General features: G+C 40.1%; 2 protein-coding genes across 3 annotated transcripts in view; one reads left to right on the forward strand and one right to left on the reverse strand.

Annotated features, from left to right (window-relative positions):
- On the forward strand, positions 1-10,768 carry cldni (claudin i). 2 transcript variants are annotated; one of them, XM_057817504.1, is made up of 3 exons: positions 1-135; positions 3,953-4,085; positions 7,165-10,768. In XM_057817504.1, exons 2-3 carry the CDS (start codon positions 3,954-3,956, stop codon positions 7,666-7,668), a joined length of 636 nt encoding a protein of 211 aa, XP_057673487.1. In that variant the 5' UTR covers positions 1-135; position 3,953; the 3' UTR covers positions 7,669-10,768. The 2 variants fall into 2 exon arrangements, with proteins under 2 accessions (XP_057673487.1, XP_057673488.1); XM_057817505.1 differs by having other exon boundaries at positions 7-130.
- Positions 10,127-13,182, reverse strand: part of coro1a (coronin, actin binding protein, 1A) — a 21,943-nt gene continuing 18,887 nt past the window's right edge. The window contains exon 11 of the mRNA XM_057817503.1: positions 10,127-10,915. Within this exon, the coding sequence (XP_057673486.1) occupies positions 10,820-10,915 (96 nt within the window). The 3' untranslated portion in view covers positions 10,127-10,819. The remainder of the gene's footprint in view (positions 10,916-13,182) is intronic.

The raw sequence follows: 13,182 nt of genomic DNA on the forward strand, positions 1-13,182 counted from the left end.
AGTGGCCCCACCCTGCACCTCGCATTCCTCTACAAATACTCCCATCTTGTCCCAGCATCTCCACACAATCCATACAGGAGCCATCAAATTACAAGAACAAAGAAGAAAGACAAGACAGTCGCATTTCTAAGTAAGGTAAGGACATTTTCTCCTTTCCGTCAAATGGATTGCAAGATGATGTTTGTTTGTTTTTGCATTGATTTGAGTGCTAAAAACTCTGAAGGAGACCAAGTTCTGACTTTTTCCTTTAAAAAAAAAACTGTGCCTGCAGTCAGTTTTTTTTTTTTTTTTTCATAATGTCACAAGTTTGCTTGGGCTCATGATGTTTTGTCTTTGTCGTTAAAAAAAAAAAAAAAAAAAAGACGCGAAAACTTCCCAAAGAAATCCAAAATTAAAATAAAATTGATGAGAACGCCACTAAAAAAACAAACATTTGGTTGCTGCCAGACCTGAAAGATGAGCAGAAGTTTAAATCAATTGGATGTTTATCGTTGTCAATGGCAGGCAATCAGGTAAAAAAAAAAAAAAACAATGAAAAAGTATGTAAAATTCAAACAAGATGATGAAAATCAATACTTAAAAAAGTGGGAGAAAATCATAAAATGATATGCAAAATTAAAGATTTTTTTTTTTTTAATTAAAAAAGTGGGGGAAATTAGAGAAAAAGAAAATCCAAGAAATCCATAAGAAGTGTTTTTTTTGTTTGTTTTTTTTTTAAATGGAGGACTACACCCATTTCCCATGTAGGAAGCGCTGGTGTCTCCTTGTTGTTGGATTCATGGCTGTTAGGGAGCGGTTTTGTTCTTTTTCCGCATGGGTGGTGAAGCAAAGCAAAGCTGCGGCGCCATTCGGGCCTGCCTGGACACGTTCTTCTTAATGCTGCTATGAAATGGTGACCTGCATGTCAAAAACATGAAAATGACTGCATGTTACATGCAGAAAACCAATTTGGCACTCAAATCTGCGCCTTTTTAAAAACAATTTACCAGTAATCCTACCCAAAACAATGCATCAGGGAATTTTCAGCAATTCTGGTTGTGACATCACAAGCAGAATTAGTGAACAAATCTGTGCTAGCGAGCTCGCACATGTTGACAGAATGACAGAACGCTCACACGCGAACAAGAGAATAGAACACCTACGGATGGCACGCAGCCTCCTAAAACTGACAGCTCCTTCTGGGTGTGACATCATTTCTGTTTGGATAATTTTTGGTGGGCAGGGTCAAAAAGTCCCAATCCACTGGCACAAAAACTATATCTGAAAATGGTATAATTCTTTTATTGGTTAAGAAAATTATTTTGTACAAAAAAGAAGAGAAAAAATACTTTCCAAAAACCCTAAGAAAAAAAAGTATATTTATTTAAAAAACATTTTTTACATCAATATTTTGGAGAGTTGCCTCTATCTAATCACCAAAATATTGTTTACTTTCCAATTAGTATTATAAATTATTTACAGTGGTATGAAAAAATAGCTGAACTTTTTGGAGTTCCTCACATTTCTGCATAAAATCACCTTCAAATGTGATCGGATCTTTGTCAAAATCACACAGATGAAAAACAGTGTCTGTACTAACTAAACCTCGCAAAAATTTAGAGGTTGTCATATTTTAATGAGGATAGCATGCAAACAATGACAGAAGGGGGAAAATAATTGAAGTGCACCCTCTGCCCAAGGAGACTTAAAGAGCAATTGAAACCAATTTTTACCAAACATTTTAAGTCAGGTGTGTGCCCAATCATGGATGAGTGGTTTGAAGCGATCCTGCCCACTATAAAACACACACCTGGTAAGAATTGTCTTGATGAGAAGCATTGTCTGATTTGCATCATGGCTCGGTCAAAAGAGCTGTCTGTTATAAAGACCTGCGATCAAGGATTGTTGATTCGAAAGGATACAAAACCATCTCCAAAGGTCTGGATGTTCATCAATCGACAGTCAGAGAAGTTGTCTACAAATGGAGAGCGTTTGGCAGTGTTGCTTCTTTCCCAAGGAGTGGTCTTCCACCAAAGATGACACCAAGAGTTCAGCGCAGAATACTCGGAGAGGTAAAAAAAGAACCTGAGAGTGTCTGCAAAAGACTTACAAAAATCACTGGCACAGTCCAATATCTGTGTGCACACATCAACTATATGGCCAAGAATGGTGTTCATGGGATGACTCCACGGAGGAAGCCACTGCTGTCTTAAAAAAAACATTGTTACCCCTTTAATGTTAGCAAAAAGGCGCTTGGAAACTACACAGAAGTTTTGGTAAAATATTTTGTGGACTGATGAAACCAAAGTTGAATTGTTTGGGAGTAACGCACAATGTCGTGTGGAGGAAAAATAGAAAAGCTCACCAACATTAACACCTCATCCCCACCGTGGTGGAGGGAGCATCCTGATTTGGGGCTGTTTTGCTTACTCAGGGCTTGGACAACTTGCAATTATCCATGGAAGAATGAATTCAAAAGTTTTGCAGGAAAACCTGAGGCTGTCTGTCAGACAGTTGAAGCTAAAAAGAGGATGGATGCTGCAACAAGACAATGATCTAAAACGCAGAAGTAAATCAACTTCAGAAGAACAAAATACACGTTCTATTCGTCCAGACTTGAACTCCATTGAGATGCTGTAGCATGACTTAAAGACAGTGAATCATGCCAGACATCCCAGGAATCTGACTGAACTACGGCAGTTTTGTAGAGAAGAGGCCAAAATTAGTCCTGATCGATGTGCCAGACTGATCTGCAGCAACAGGAAGTGTCTGGTTGAAGGCATTGCTGCCAAGAGGGGGGCACGAAATATTAAATGTGATGGTTCGCTCACTTATTTTCCCCCCTTCTGTCATTGTTTGCATACTATCCTCATTAAAATATAACCTTTGCGTGGTTTTAGCTAAAGCAGACACTGTATTTTCATCTGTGTGATTTTGACAAAGATCAGCTAACATTTGCTGGTGATTTTATGCAGAAATGTGAGAAATTCCAAAAGGTTCAGATACTTTTTCATACCACTGTATATACTTGTAGTACACGATTGAGCCACAGGTCTAGGCCAAGCAATCGGGTTAAGGTTAGAGTGGTTTTTAGGTAGGGATGTCAAAATTATCGCGTTAACAGGCGGTAATGAATTTTTAAAAATTAATCACGTTAAAATAATTGACGAAATTAACGCATATGCCCCGCTCAAACAGATTAAAATAACAGCACAGTGTCATGCCCACTTGTTACTTGTGTTTTTTGTCTCCCTCTGCTGGCGCTTTGGTGCGATTGATTTTATGGGTTTAAGCACCGTGTAATTATTGACATCAACAATGGCGAGCTACTAGTTTATTTTTTGATTGAAGATTTTACAAATTTTATTAAAACGAAAACATTAAGAGGGGTTTTAATATAAAATTTCCATAATTTGTACTAACATTTATCTTTTAAGAACTACAAGTCTTTCTATCCATGGATCGCTTTAACAAAATGTTAATAATGTTAATGGCATCTTGTTGAATTATCGTTATAGTGAACAAATACAGTACTTATGTACCGTATGTTGAATGTATATATCCATCTTGTGTCTTATCTTTCCATTCCAACAATAATTTACAGAAAAATATGACATATGTTATAGATGGTTTGAATTGCGATTAATTGCGATTAATTATGATTAATTAATTTTTAGGCTGTAATTAACTCGATTAAAAATTTTAATCGTTTGACAGCCCTAGTTTTAGGGTACCCTCAATCTATAATTATGAGAAAAAAGTTTATTTAGGGAGTGTTTTTCCTATTCCTGGGTCTTGTTGAAATTACGGCCCCCCACCCTGATAACCTATGTTTAGGTTCTGACCCTACTGGTCCTGAAACTAATGGAAAAAAATAGGGGAAAAAACACCTCAAATTAAATTGAACCAACGCAACTCCTCATTAAAGTGCTAAAAAAACTAACTGAATCATTAAATCTTTTCTGGCACGCAGAATGGGGTCCACGGGCGTTCAGATCGTGTGCGTGGCCTTGGGGGTGCTGGGTCTAATCGGGGCCATCGTGTGCTGCGCCGTACCTCGCTGGAAAGTTTCCTCCTTCACTGGCGCCAACATCGTCACGGCCCAGGTAAGTTGAAAAATGTACATAAAATGGAATACATTTACTGTACATTTGGGTGGGTCAGTTACTCACTTCAGGTTATTGATATGGCCCTGCCAAGAATATACGGAGGAAAACACTCAGGTGACTTGAAGTTTCGCTCTCAGACCCCCAGTTTGGCCAAATTACAAAATTGTCCTATATGCATGTGTGATACATCATTGAAAAGCTTAAAATCTCAATTTTCTGGGGGAAGAAAAATTTTGAACAGGAGGGCATTTAAAATAAAATGTTTTTTTAAATAGCAAAACCCTAACTGGAGGTGAGAGCACGCAAGAGCATAATTAAAGACGCCGTGATTTTAACAAGATATTATTGCGTACTTACCTCTTTTTGATCCCAAAACTCCTTGTTGCATGTATCACCGAGTGTCAAGACACAGCTGTGAATGGCCACAGCTGGATTTTGGAGGGATTTTATGGGTGAAACACGGTAATATAACAAGGGTCGCAATGCAGAAATCGCAGACATCAAGGAGTGGCCGAGATGTTCGTTTTCATATATTTACCCTTTTAAACGTTTTTTTTTTTCAATTTTTCTTTGTTTGAATCGATTATTTATCATGTAACATATCGGGGAAAATGCGACAGTAACAAAAAAATACAATTAAGTGATAGTTATGAGGTAGATACCCGTCACTTATTTACAGACACCATTTTTTTCATTGTGACGTCATTTGTTAAAAAGTTTAAAATATGCGAGTAGATAATTTTTTAAAGTCGTTTTCTTTTTAAATGAAATATTAGACATCAATTCATGATTCTAAGCTAAAAATGACAGACATTTTGAATAATAAATATAATTACTTACTGTATTTTGCGGACTATAAGTCGCACCTGAATATAAGTCGCACCAGCCATAAAATGCCCAACGAAGAGAAAAAAAACATATATAAGTCGCACCGGAGTATAAGTCGCATTTTTGGGGGAAATTTACTTGATAAAATCCAACACATAGAACATATATGTCATCTTGAAAAACAATTTAAAATAAAAATACAATAGAGAACAACATGCTGAATAAGTGGGCAGCATGATAATGTTACATGATGAACAACGAAATGCAAACATGCCCGGTATGGTAACATAGCTATTAAGAGTTATAACTATAACTATAGCAGAAAGAACATGCTAACAAGTTTGCTAAACCGTCAGTGTCACTCCAATACATAATGTGTTAATAATTTCACACATAAGTCGCTCCAGAGTATAAGTCGCACCCCCAGCCAAACTATGAAAAAAACTGCGACTTATGGTCTGAAAAATACGGTACATTCTTTTTATGGCTGGGTTGAAACAAAAGCGGTTGCGCGACGTCTGTAAACGGGGGTTTCCAGGGTAAAACGGACAAATGAAAAATAGTTCGGGGGCTTCATGAATCTGCAATGGCAGCATATAGACAAATTGTTCTATCAAAAATAACTGTTATTTTGGCTTAAAATACAGCAGGTTATTTTAAAGAGGAGTGCAAAAGCAGAAATTGCTTTTCAATTCTTGTCTGTGTTTTCTGTCATACACATTGTTTTAAAAAGATGTCACTGTTTTGTAAAGGTTTTGCTACCAAATATAGTGGACACGATATTGAATAGTGTCTATGTAGGCTGCCATTTACGGGTCGAGTCAACCAATTCCTTTTGACTTGCAGTCCAAGATGAGCATTCAAAACCAGTCCTCCCACTTGTTTTTCTCTATAACAGATGTCTCAAAGTATACTGTAGATTTATTTCCCGACCCGTGTACCGTTTAGTTTTTTATTGACGTACGGTGAGAACATCGTTATGGTGAGACTTGTACGGCAAATCGTATCCCGTAGGTTCATTTAATCAGAGGTGGGTAGTAGCGCGTTACATTTACTTGTGTAACTTTTTCAGGAAAATGTACTGTCATTTTCACACTATAAGGTGCGCCTGGCTATAAGCCGCCGCCCACTAAATTTGACACGAAAACAACATTTGTTCATAGATAAACCGCACTGGACTATAAGCTGCGGGTGTCCTCACTGTATACTGTATACAGTATAATTATAACAGTTCAAATAGATAACCTTGTTCTGAGAAAAAAAATTCCAATGCTTTTTGTTGAGGTAATTATCGAGGTTTTAATTGATTAAATATTTGCTTGATTGATTGATTGAATATTTGCTTGTGCTCATATATATCATAGACACTACATATTGCCATATTTTTCTTACTAATATAACCAGTAAATGATTATTGCTCGCTATAACAGGTTGTAGTATAATGCTTAAGTGTTACAAAGAGTAAAAGAGGGTCAGGATGACAACTGCCTTGCTTCATGGCCGCATCATTGCGTAACTAGACCTTCCGAGGCATCTTCAGCACCTGGCGTCTGGACTTTCGTCTAGACCTTCGAGGACGATTTTCCATCCGAGGACATCTTCCATGGCCGCGGCGTTACATAACTGAAGTGTCTGGGTCATTTTGACTGTTTCCATGATTGTTTTGACTGTTTACATGAGCTCTTGCTTAAACACGTGTATTTACTTAGTTCCACCTACATGCACACACGTATCCAATCGAAAACCACATGGGTGTCTCCAGCTTGCTCTCCCCTCCCTTAGGTCGACACCCCATTTTAGGACAAACCCCTAAATAAAATACCAAGGAGGATTTCTTTCTGGAGATCAATTTTGGTGACTGTCACTAGTCACTTTTTGTTCTCCTTGGCCAAGAAAACTGAGTGTCTTCTCTCCTTATTTTTGGGTAATTTTACAATGTCTACCTAAGGATCTATTTTTGAACTTGACATTTATTTGGTCCTTCGAGCCGGATTCGAACCAGCGACCTAAGGATCTATTTTTGAACTTGACACTTTTAAAAATCAAACATTGTAAGCAGTTACTCACAATGTTACCCATTACTTCCTTCGACCAAACACTTTTTTACTTTTACTTGAGTAATATTATTTGAAAGTAACGCCACTCTTACTTGAGTCCAATTTTTGACTACTGTACCCACCTCTGCATTTCATTCCATTGGGGCAGAACGGGCGTGTAACACAATTTTCTTGGCTTTTTTTGTTTTTAGAGTCAACAAGAAGGCCTGTGGAAGTCCTGTACCGTTCAGAGCACGGGCCAGCAGCAGTGCAAGAACTACGACTCCCTGCTGGTCCTAGCGTCGGACCTGCAGGCCGCCCGCGCCATGACCATCATCAGCTGCATGCTGGCCGCCCTCAGTCTGCTCATCCTCTTCTGCGGGGCCGACTTCACCACCTGCGTGGAGAACGAGGACGCCAAGCCAAAGATCAGCCTGGTGGCCGGCGTGGGCCTGCTGCTGGCCGGCCTGGTCCTCATCATCCCCGTCAGCTGGTCGGCCCACACCATCGTGCGGGACTTCAACAACCCGCTGGTCATCGGCTCGCAGAAGCGCGAGTTGGGAGCCTGCATCTTCGTGGGCTGGGGCGCCGGAGTTCTCCTCCTGCTGGGGGGCGGCCTCCTCTGCTGCTTCAGCAGGCCCAAGTCCGGGAGCTCCGGGGGAACGGCCAAGTACTACACCAACAGCGCCTCGGCGCCCAGCAAGAACTACGTCTGAGCCGAGCCGACAATTCAATTCACTTGCTCCCTTCATCTCCTAAAATTTCCGCGCATCATTTCAGTGCCATTGATGACGGTAGACGTTGAACTCGAATCGTGAATAGGTATCCAAATTTAAAAAGAACAAAATACAAAAACAAATTGGAGGAAACAATGACAGCATAATTCAAACTAATACAACAAAAGATGACTCAAATGAAATTACAGATAGACACAGGGTTACGAACGAGTTCCGTTCCAAGGCTGGCAAGTCCGCGAAAGTCAGGATTAACCCTTTAAGTGCGCTTGAACACACCCTAAATCTCTAAATAACCATCCAAAAACATGTATTATACTTCATTGTACTGTCCTCGCCAATAAGTTGGAGCTAAATCCTAGCTAGACACTGAGCTAAGCTGTAATCTTTCCCTTACCTACCTGCTCTACGCTTCCTGCGCTAATATAAAAGCATGCATCACAAAACTAAAGTCAACATTATAATCAAATACCATTGGTGGAGTTTGACTTTTGTGGTGGGCGGGGCAAAACATGTTGATACGCCCGAAATGCAGTGTCAGCAATAAAATTCACTTACAAGATATATACTAGGTTAGTAGCTTAGCTAATGCTCGTAAAGACAGGAACCACAGCTGTGTGTGTGTGTGTGTGGGGGGGGGGGGGGGGGGAGTTTCAGTCTTACCTAGTGGAGAAGTAGACGCCAATTTTTGCAAACTGCGATCGATGGTATCCAATTTACTGCCAAGTTTTTTTTCAGTCACTCACACTCTTGCAAAACGAATCCTCACCATGGTCAGTTTGAAAATGGCGGCAAGCAAAACAGGAGACGTCATCCTTTTTGGAGAGACGGTGAAAGCCAAAAGTGGTATTAGCCATTTGGCAAAATGGATTTTGCCATGTGGCATTTTTTTTTTGCATGTGTCAAAATGGATTTTGCCATTTGGCATTTTTTATGCCATGTGGCATTTTTTTGCCACGTGGCAAAATTGATTTTACCATGTGGCATTTTTTTCTTTGCCATGTCGCAAAATTGATTTTGCCTTGTGGCATTTTTTTTTTGCCATGTGGCATAGTGGATTTTGACATGTGCCATTTTTTTGCCATGTGGCAAAGTGAATTTTGACATGTGGTATTTTTTTGGTATGTGGCAAAATTGATTTTGGTTTGTGGCATTTTTCTGGGGGAGGTATGTGGCATTTTTTGGGGGTAATTGTCATTTTTGCAGGCCATGCACGTCCATGCCATTGACGGATATGCACGTCCAAATTATTCATTTTAAATGGCAGAAAAACATGTGTGGCTGTGATTTTTGACTATACACTTTACACTACAGCGCATTGACATTCAACTGGCACCCAAGTCAATGCGCTGTAATACCCCCACACCCCCACCCCAACAAACTGTGCCAAACCAAAATCCATTTTGCCACATACCCAAAAAAAATGCCACATGTCAAAATCAAATTTGCCACATGGAAAAAAAATCAATGTTGCCACATTGCAAAAAAATGCCACAAGGCAAAATCAATTATGCCACATTAAAAAAAATGCCATATGGCAAAATCAATTTTATCACATGGCAGAAAAAATGCCACATGTCAAAATCCATTTTGCCAAATAGCAAAAAAAATGCCACATGGCAAAATCAATTTTGCCACATGACAAAAAAAATGCCACATGACAAAATTAATTTTTCCACATGGCAAAAAAAATGCCACATGGCAAAATCCATTTGCCACATGGCAAATACCACTTTTGGTTTTCAGCCCTGCTGGCCTTTTTGACTGAAAATTCCATGCTGGAATATTCATAATAACATATTGAAATTGAACGTTATTTTTATTTTCCAGCATTTTATAGGGGAATTCTTAATCAGGCAGCTTAGGACAGCTATGCTTTTGGCCAAGATCGTCATCCATTGAATATGGTATGCCCAGTGGTGGTTCTGTTGTACAATTAGTGTCTTTAGTGGGTGGAACTGAAAATCCACTCAACATTTTGGCGGTGTTCTCCGGAGTTTCATGGTCCACATCTTCAATCGTTGGTTCTCACTCTGTAGTTGTTGTCGCTTTTGTAAGCTTATATTGTAAAAAATTATGTCATTATCAATCTTGCCTCTTCTGTCCTCAGGTAGTTTTGGCTAAATAAAGGAAATGACTGTCTCTAAGGTGCTAGTCACATGATCTGTTCGAAAAGTTATTTTGACCCATTATAAAAATATTTTTTGTTCATTTCATTTGTTTTTGTTTTATTGCTTTACAACTGTTATTGACAACATTTCACCAGCAAAGTCTTAATTTTAAATTCATATACGCTGTATAGGAAAGTCAATTACATGCAATGACATTTTTAGGCCACCGAGGGGGCTATGCCGCATATGTCAAATACACATTTCGCCAAAGGGCAGAACAGTCATATTCATAAAATAAAGTAAAAAATAAGAGGTACAATAAGGTACTGTTTATGCGACTAAAAGAAAAGAAAAACAACAGGAGACAAAAAGGCAGACGAGACTCCAGCATCGTAAAGTCGAAACCACGTAAGACGGGTATGTCGTCGGGACTACCTACATTTTTAAAAATAAGACTTAGTCAAATGAGAACAAATAATGACGTCAATTCAATTCAAGAACTTTGGACCAGGACGGTCCAAATGGATTGGAGGTCTATCCCAGTCCAAATGGCACTGAATGAGCCTCACCATTTCCATAATGTTTGACATTCAATAGATTGTTAGCAACTCTGTATATAGCGGATTTTCTTTCTTGATGTTTCTTCATCTGGTGCGGGGTTCCAAAATCATCAGCAAAAAGTTTAGCAGCGGGGTCATCATTCTTTCACTGCCATTGACGCTGACAGATGTCCATTCCATATGAAGTTCGATGGCAGCCAATGAGGTCAACCAATTTAGTAACTGTTAGCATTTGACTGTTATTCAAATAGACTGTAAGGACTGATTTTCTATTAAGTTTTTTTTTTTACTAACTGTTGTGGTGATTCTGTATGTAGAAAAAAATCATGCAAATGCTTGGAAATTATCGAATTTTATTCCAAACACTATATTAAAATAATGGAGCAACAATGTAAGCCTGTTTCTCTTCTAGCTTTTTTCTTTTGCATATTTTTGAGATGATATCCTATTTCTTGTGGTTCTTCAATGCTGTTGGCTCTCCAGTGAGCTCACGCGTTTGCTCAGCTCCTCCAGCGATGCTTTCAGAGATTTCAACTCCCGCCTCAAAGCGGACAAATCCTGAAAAAAAAAAAAGAAAAATAGATACAGTCACGGGCGCCGTATACTGTATAGGGGTGAAAAGTGATATTGATTCTAAGGGCCCATACCCTGATGGGGCCCACAAAGAAAATTAGAACATTAGGCAATCGTTTGCAAATTTAAATATTAATCGTTATAATTTTCATAGGAATAAAATGAAGGGTTTCTTTTTCTTGTTTTGTTTTTGGCAAAAAGTAAACACCCAGAGAGCATATGTGTTGATTCCAAAATACATTATACTCCACGGGGAGGCTTCAGCAAGGAGTGGTGGGATCTTCCATGAGGCGATCCCACTGCCCTCAGCCGGGCTCTCTTATTTTAATGCATACACTGCACTACTCTCCCCACACAATCCCATCACGGTGCTAATGGCTGCCAGTTGGGGACCTGGCAGCCACTGAAATAGGGCGGAAGGTTGGTTCCACACTTGTTCTCTATGGCATGCTCCCGGGGTGTGGCCTCCTCTTTGCCTGGGCTGCCAGTTGCGGGGGTGGAGGTGTGTGAGTGGTGGTGGTGGGGGGGGGGGGGGGTGGATCCGGTCTCGTGCCACCCCATGGCAGATCCTCGGCACTTTCCTGCTTCCGCCTTCCCCTCTCTTTTCCCAACTGGGTCCCGGGAGGATGGCGGCAGCTTCCTTGCTGGAGCTGCAGGAGGAGGGATGTGCTGCGCTGGTTCAGCCTCCCTGATTGGCTGGGGAGTAGGTGGGGTCTGGGGCAGTCCCCGCACAGCATTGTCTGCAGGACTATCACATGTCTGATGCAATTAGAGACACTCAAGCTGAGAAACTATCGGTGCCAGGATTAGCAATCAGGTAGCATAGAATAGGATGTCAACATATCCACACTTACTGGGTTGTACACCTCCCATTGCTGATTTGTGTGTGCTCCACCCCACCTAATCACATCCCTTTCTGACTCTCCACCCTGCTTTTTCTCCTCGGTCACTAGCCCCCGCCCCCACATGGTAATCAACAGAATTACAATTAGCTTAGGATAGTACCACTCTATTCATAGTTAGTGTAGAATTGTAATGTATTTCTTGTTGTCGTTTGTTCTTTTCTTCTGTCTCTTTCCCCCATAACCCTTTTGTGCTCGCTGCTTTCTCCTGATAAAGGAAGCCCAATGAGTAATTACAATGAGAGTATATCATACTCCAGTGTGATACATAAAAACTGTTCAGACCAATATGACACTCAGATTCCCATTCTCCATTTCAAGGAGCTAAACAGGAAAGGTTAAAAAAAAAAGAAAAGAAAACAAGATACCCGAATACCCCACAGAAAACATGAACAATTAAAAAAATAAACGGCTCCGTCAAAAGAGCTGTCTGAAGACGTGCGATCGAGGATTGTGGACTTGTATAAAGCTGGGAAAGGATACAAAACTGTTAGGTTTTGTGTTGTTTTTTTCCTAGTGTGACTTGTCCCTGTGATTACCCATTGATTTCACCTGGGGTGACTGCTCCTAGTGCATCCTCCTGTATTACCCAGCTGTTCCTCATTATCTCGTTACCCCTTGTCTGCATGTGTGTATATAAGCACCCAGTTTCTTTTCACTCCTTGTTGCGTCATTGTCAATGTCAGAGTCTCTGTCAACGTCAATATCTTCTATCATGCCAGTGTCAATTCTTGCCCGTTCCTACGTCACAGCCCTCGTGTTTCTCTGCCTCAGTCAGTTTGTGATACCCAGCCTTTTGTTAGTAACCTGAGTTTTGTTTGCTACTGTGTTTTTTGAGATCACCTCAGTTTTGGTTTGTACTTTGTTTTTTCTGTCGGCCTTAATTAAATCATTTTTGCACCGCCTTTTTTGCCTCTCTTCACTTTTCCTGTATTTGGGTCCACACACACCTGTCTGTTCGCAAACCTGACACAAAACCATCTCTAAAAGTCTGGATGTTCATCAATCGGCAGTCAAAGAAGTTGTCTACAAATGGAGAGAGTTTGGCATTGTTGCATCTCTCCCAAGAAGTGGCCGTCCACCAAAGATAATGCCAAGAGTTCAGCGCAGAATACTCAGAGAAGTAAAAAAACAACCCCAGAGTGTCTGCTAAAGACTTACAGAAATCACTGACACAGTCCAATATCTCTGTGCACACATCAGCTATATGTAAAACTATGGCCAAGAATGATGTTCATGGGAAGACTCCACGGAGGAAGCCACTGCTAACATTGTTGCTCGTTTAATGTTTGCGAAAAGCCACTCCACAGAAGCTTTGGCAAAATATTCTGTGGACTGATGAAACCAAAG

This window comes from Corythoichthys intestinalis, chromosome 16 (genome assembly GCF_030265065.1).
Source record: "Corythoichthys intestinalis isolate RoL2023-P3 chromosome 16, ASM3026506v1, whole genome shotgun sequence".
NCBI lineage: Eukaryota > Metazoa > Chordata > Actinopteri > Syngnathiformes > Syngnathidae > Corythoichthys > Corythoichthys intestinalis.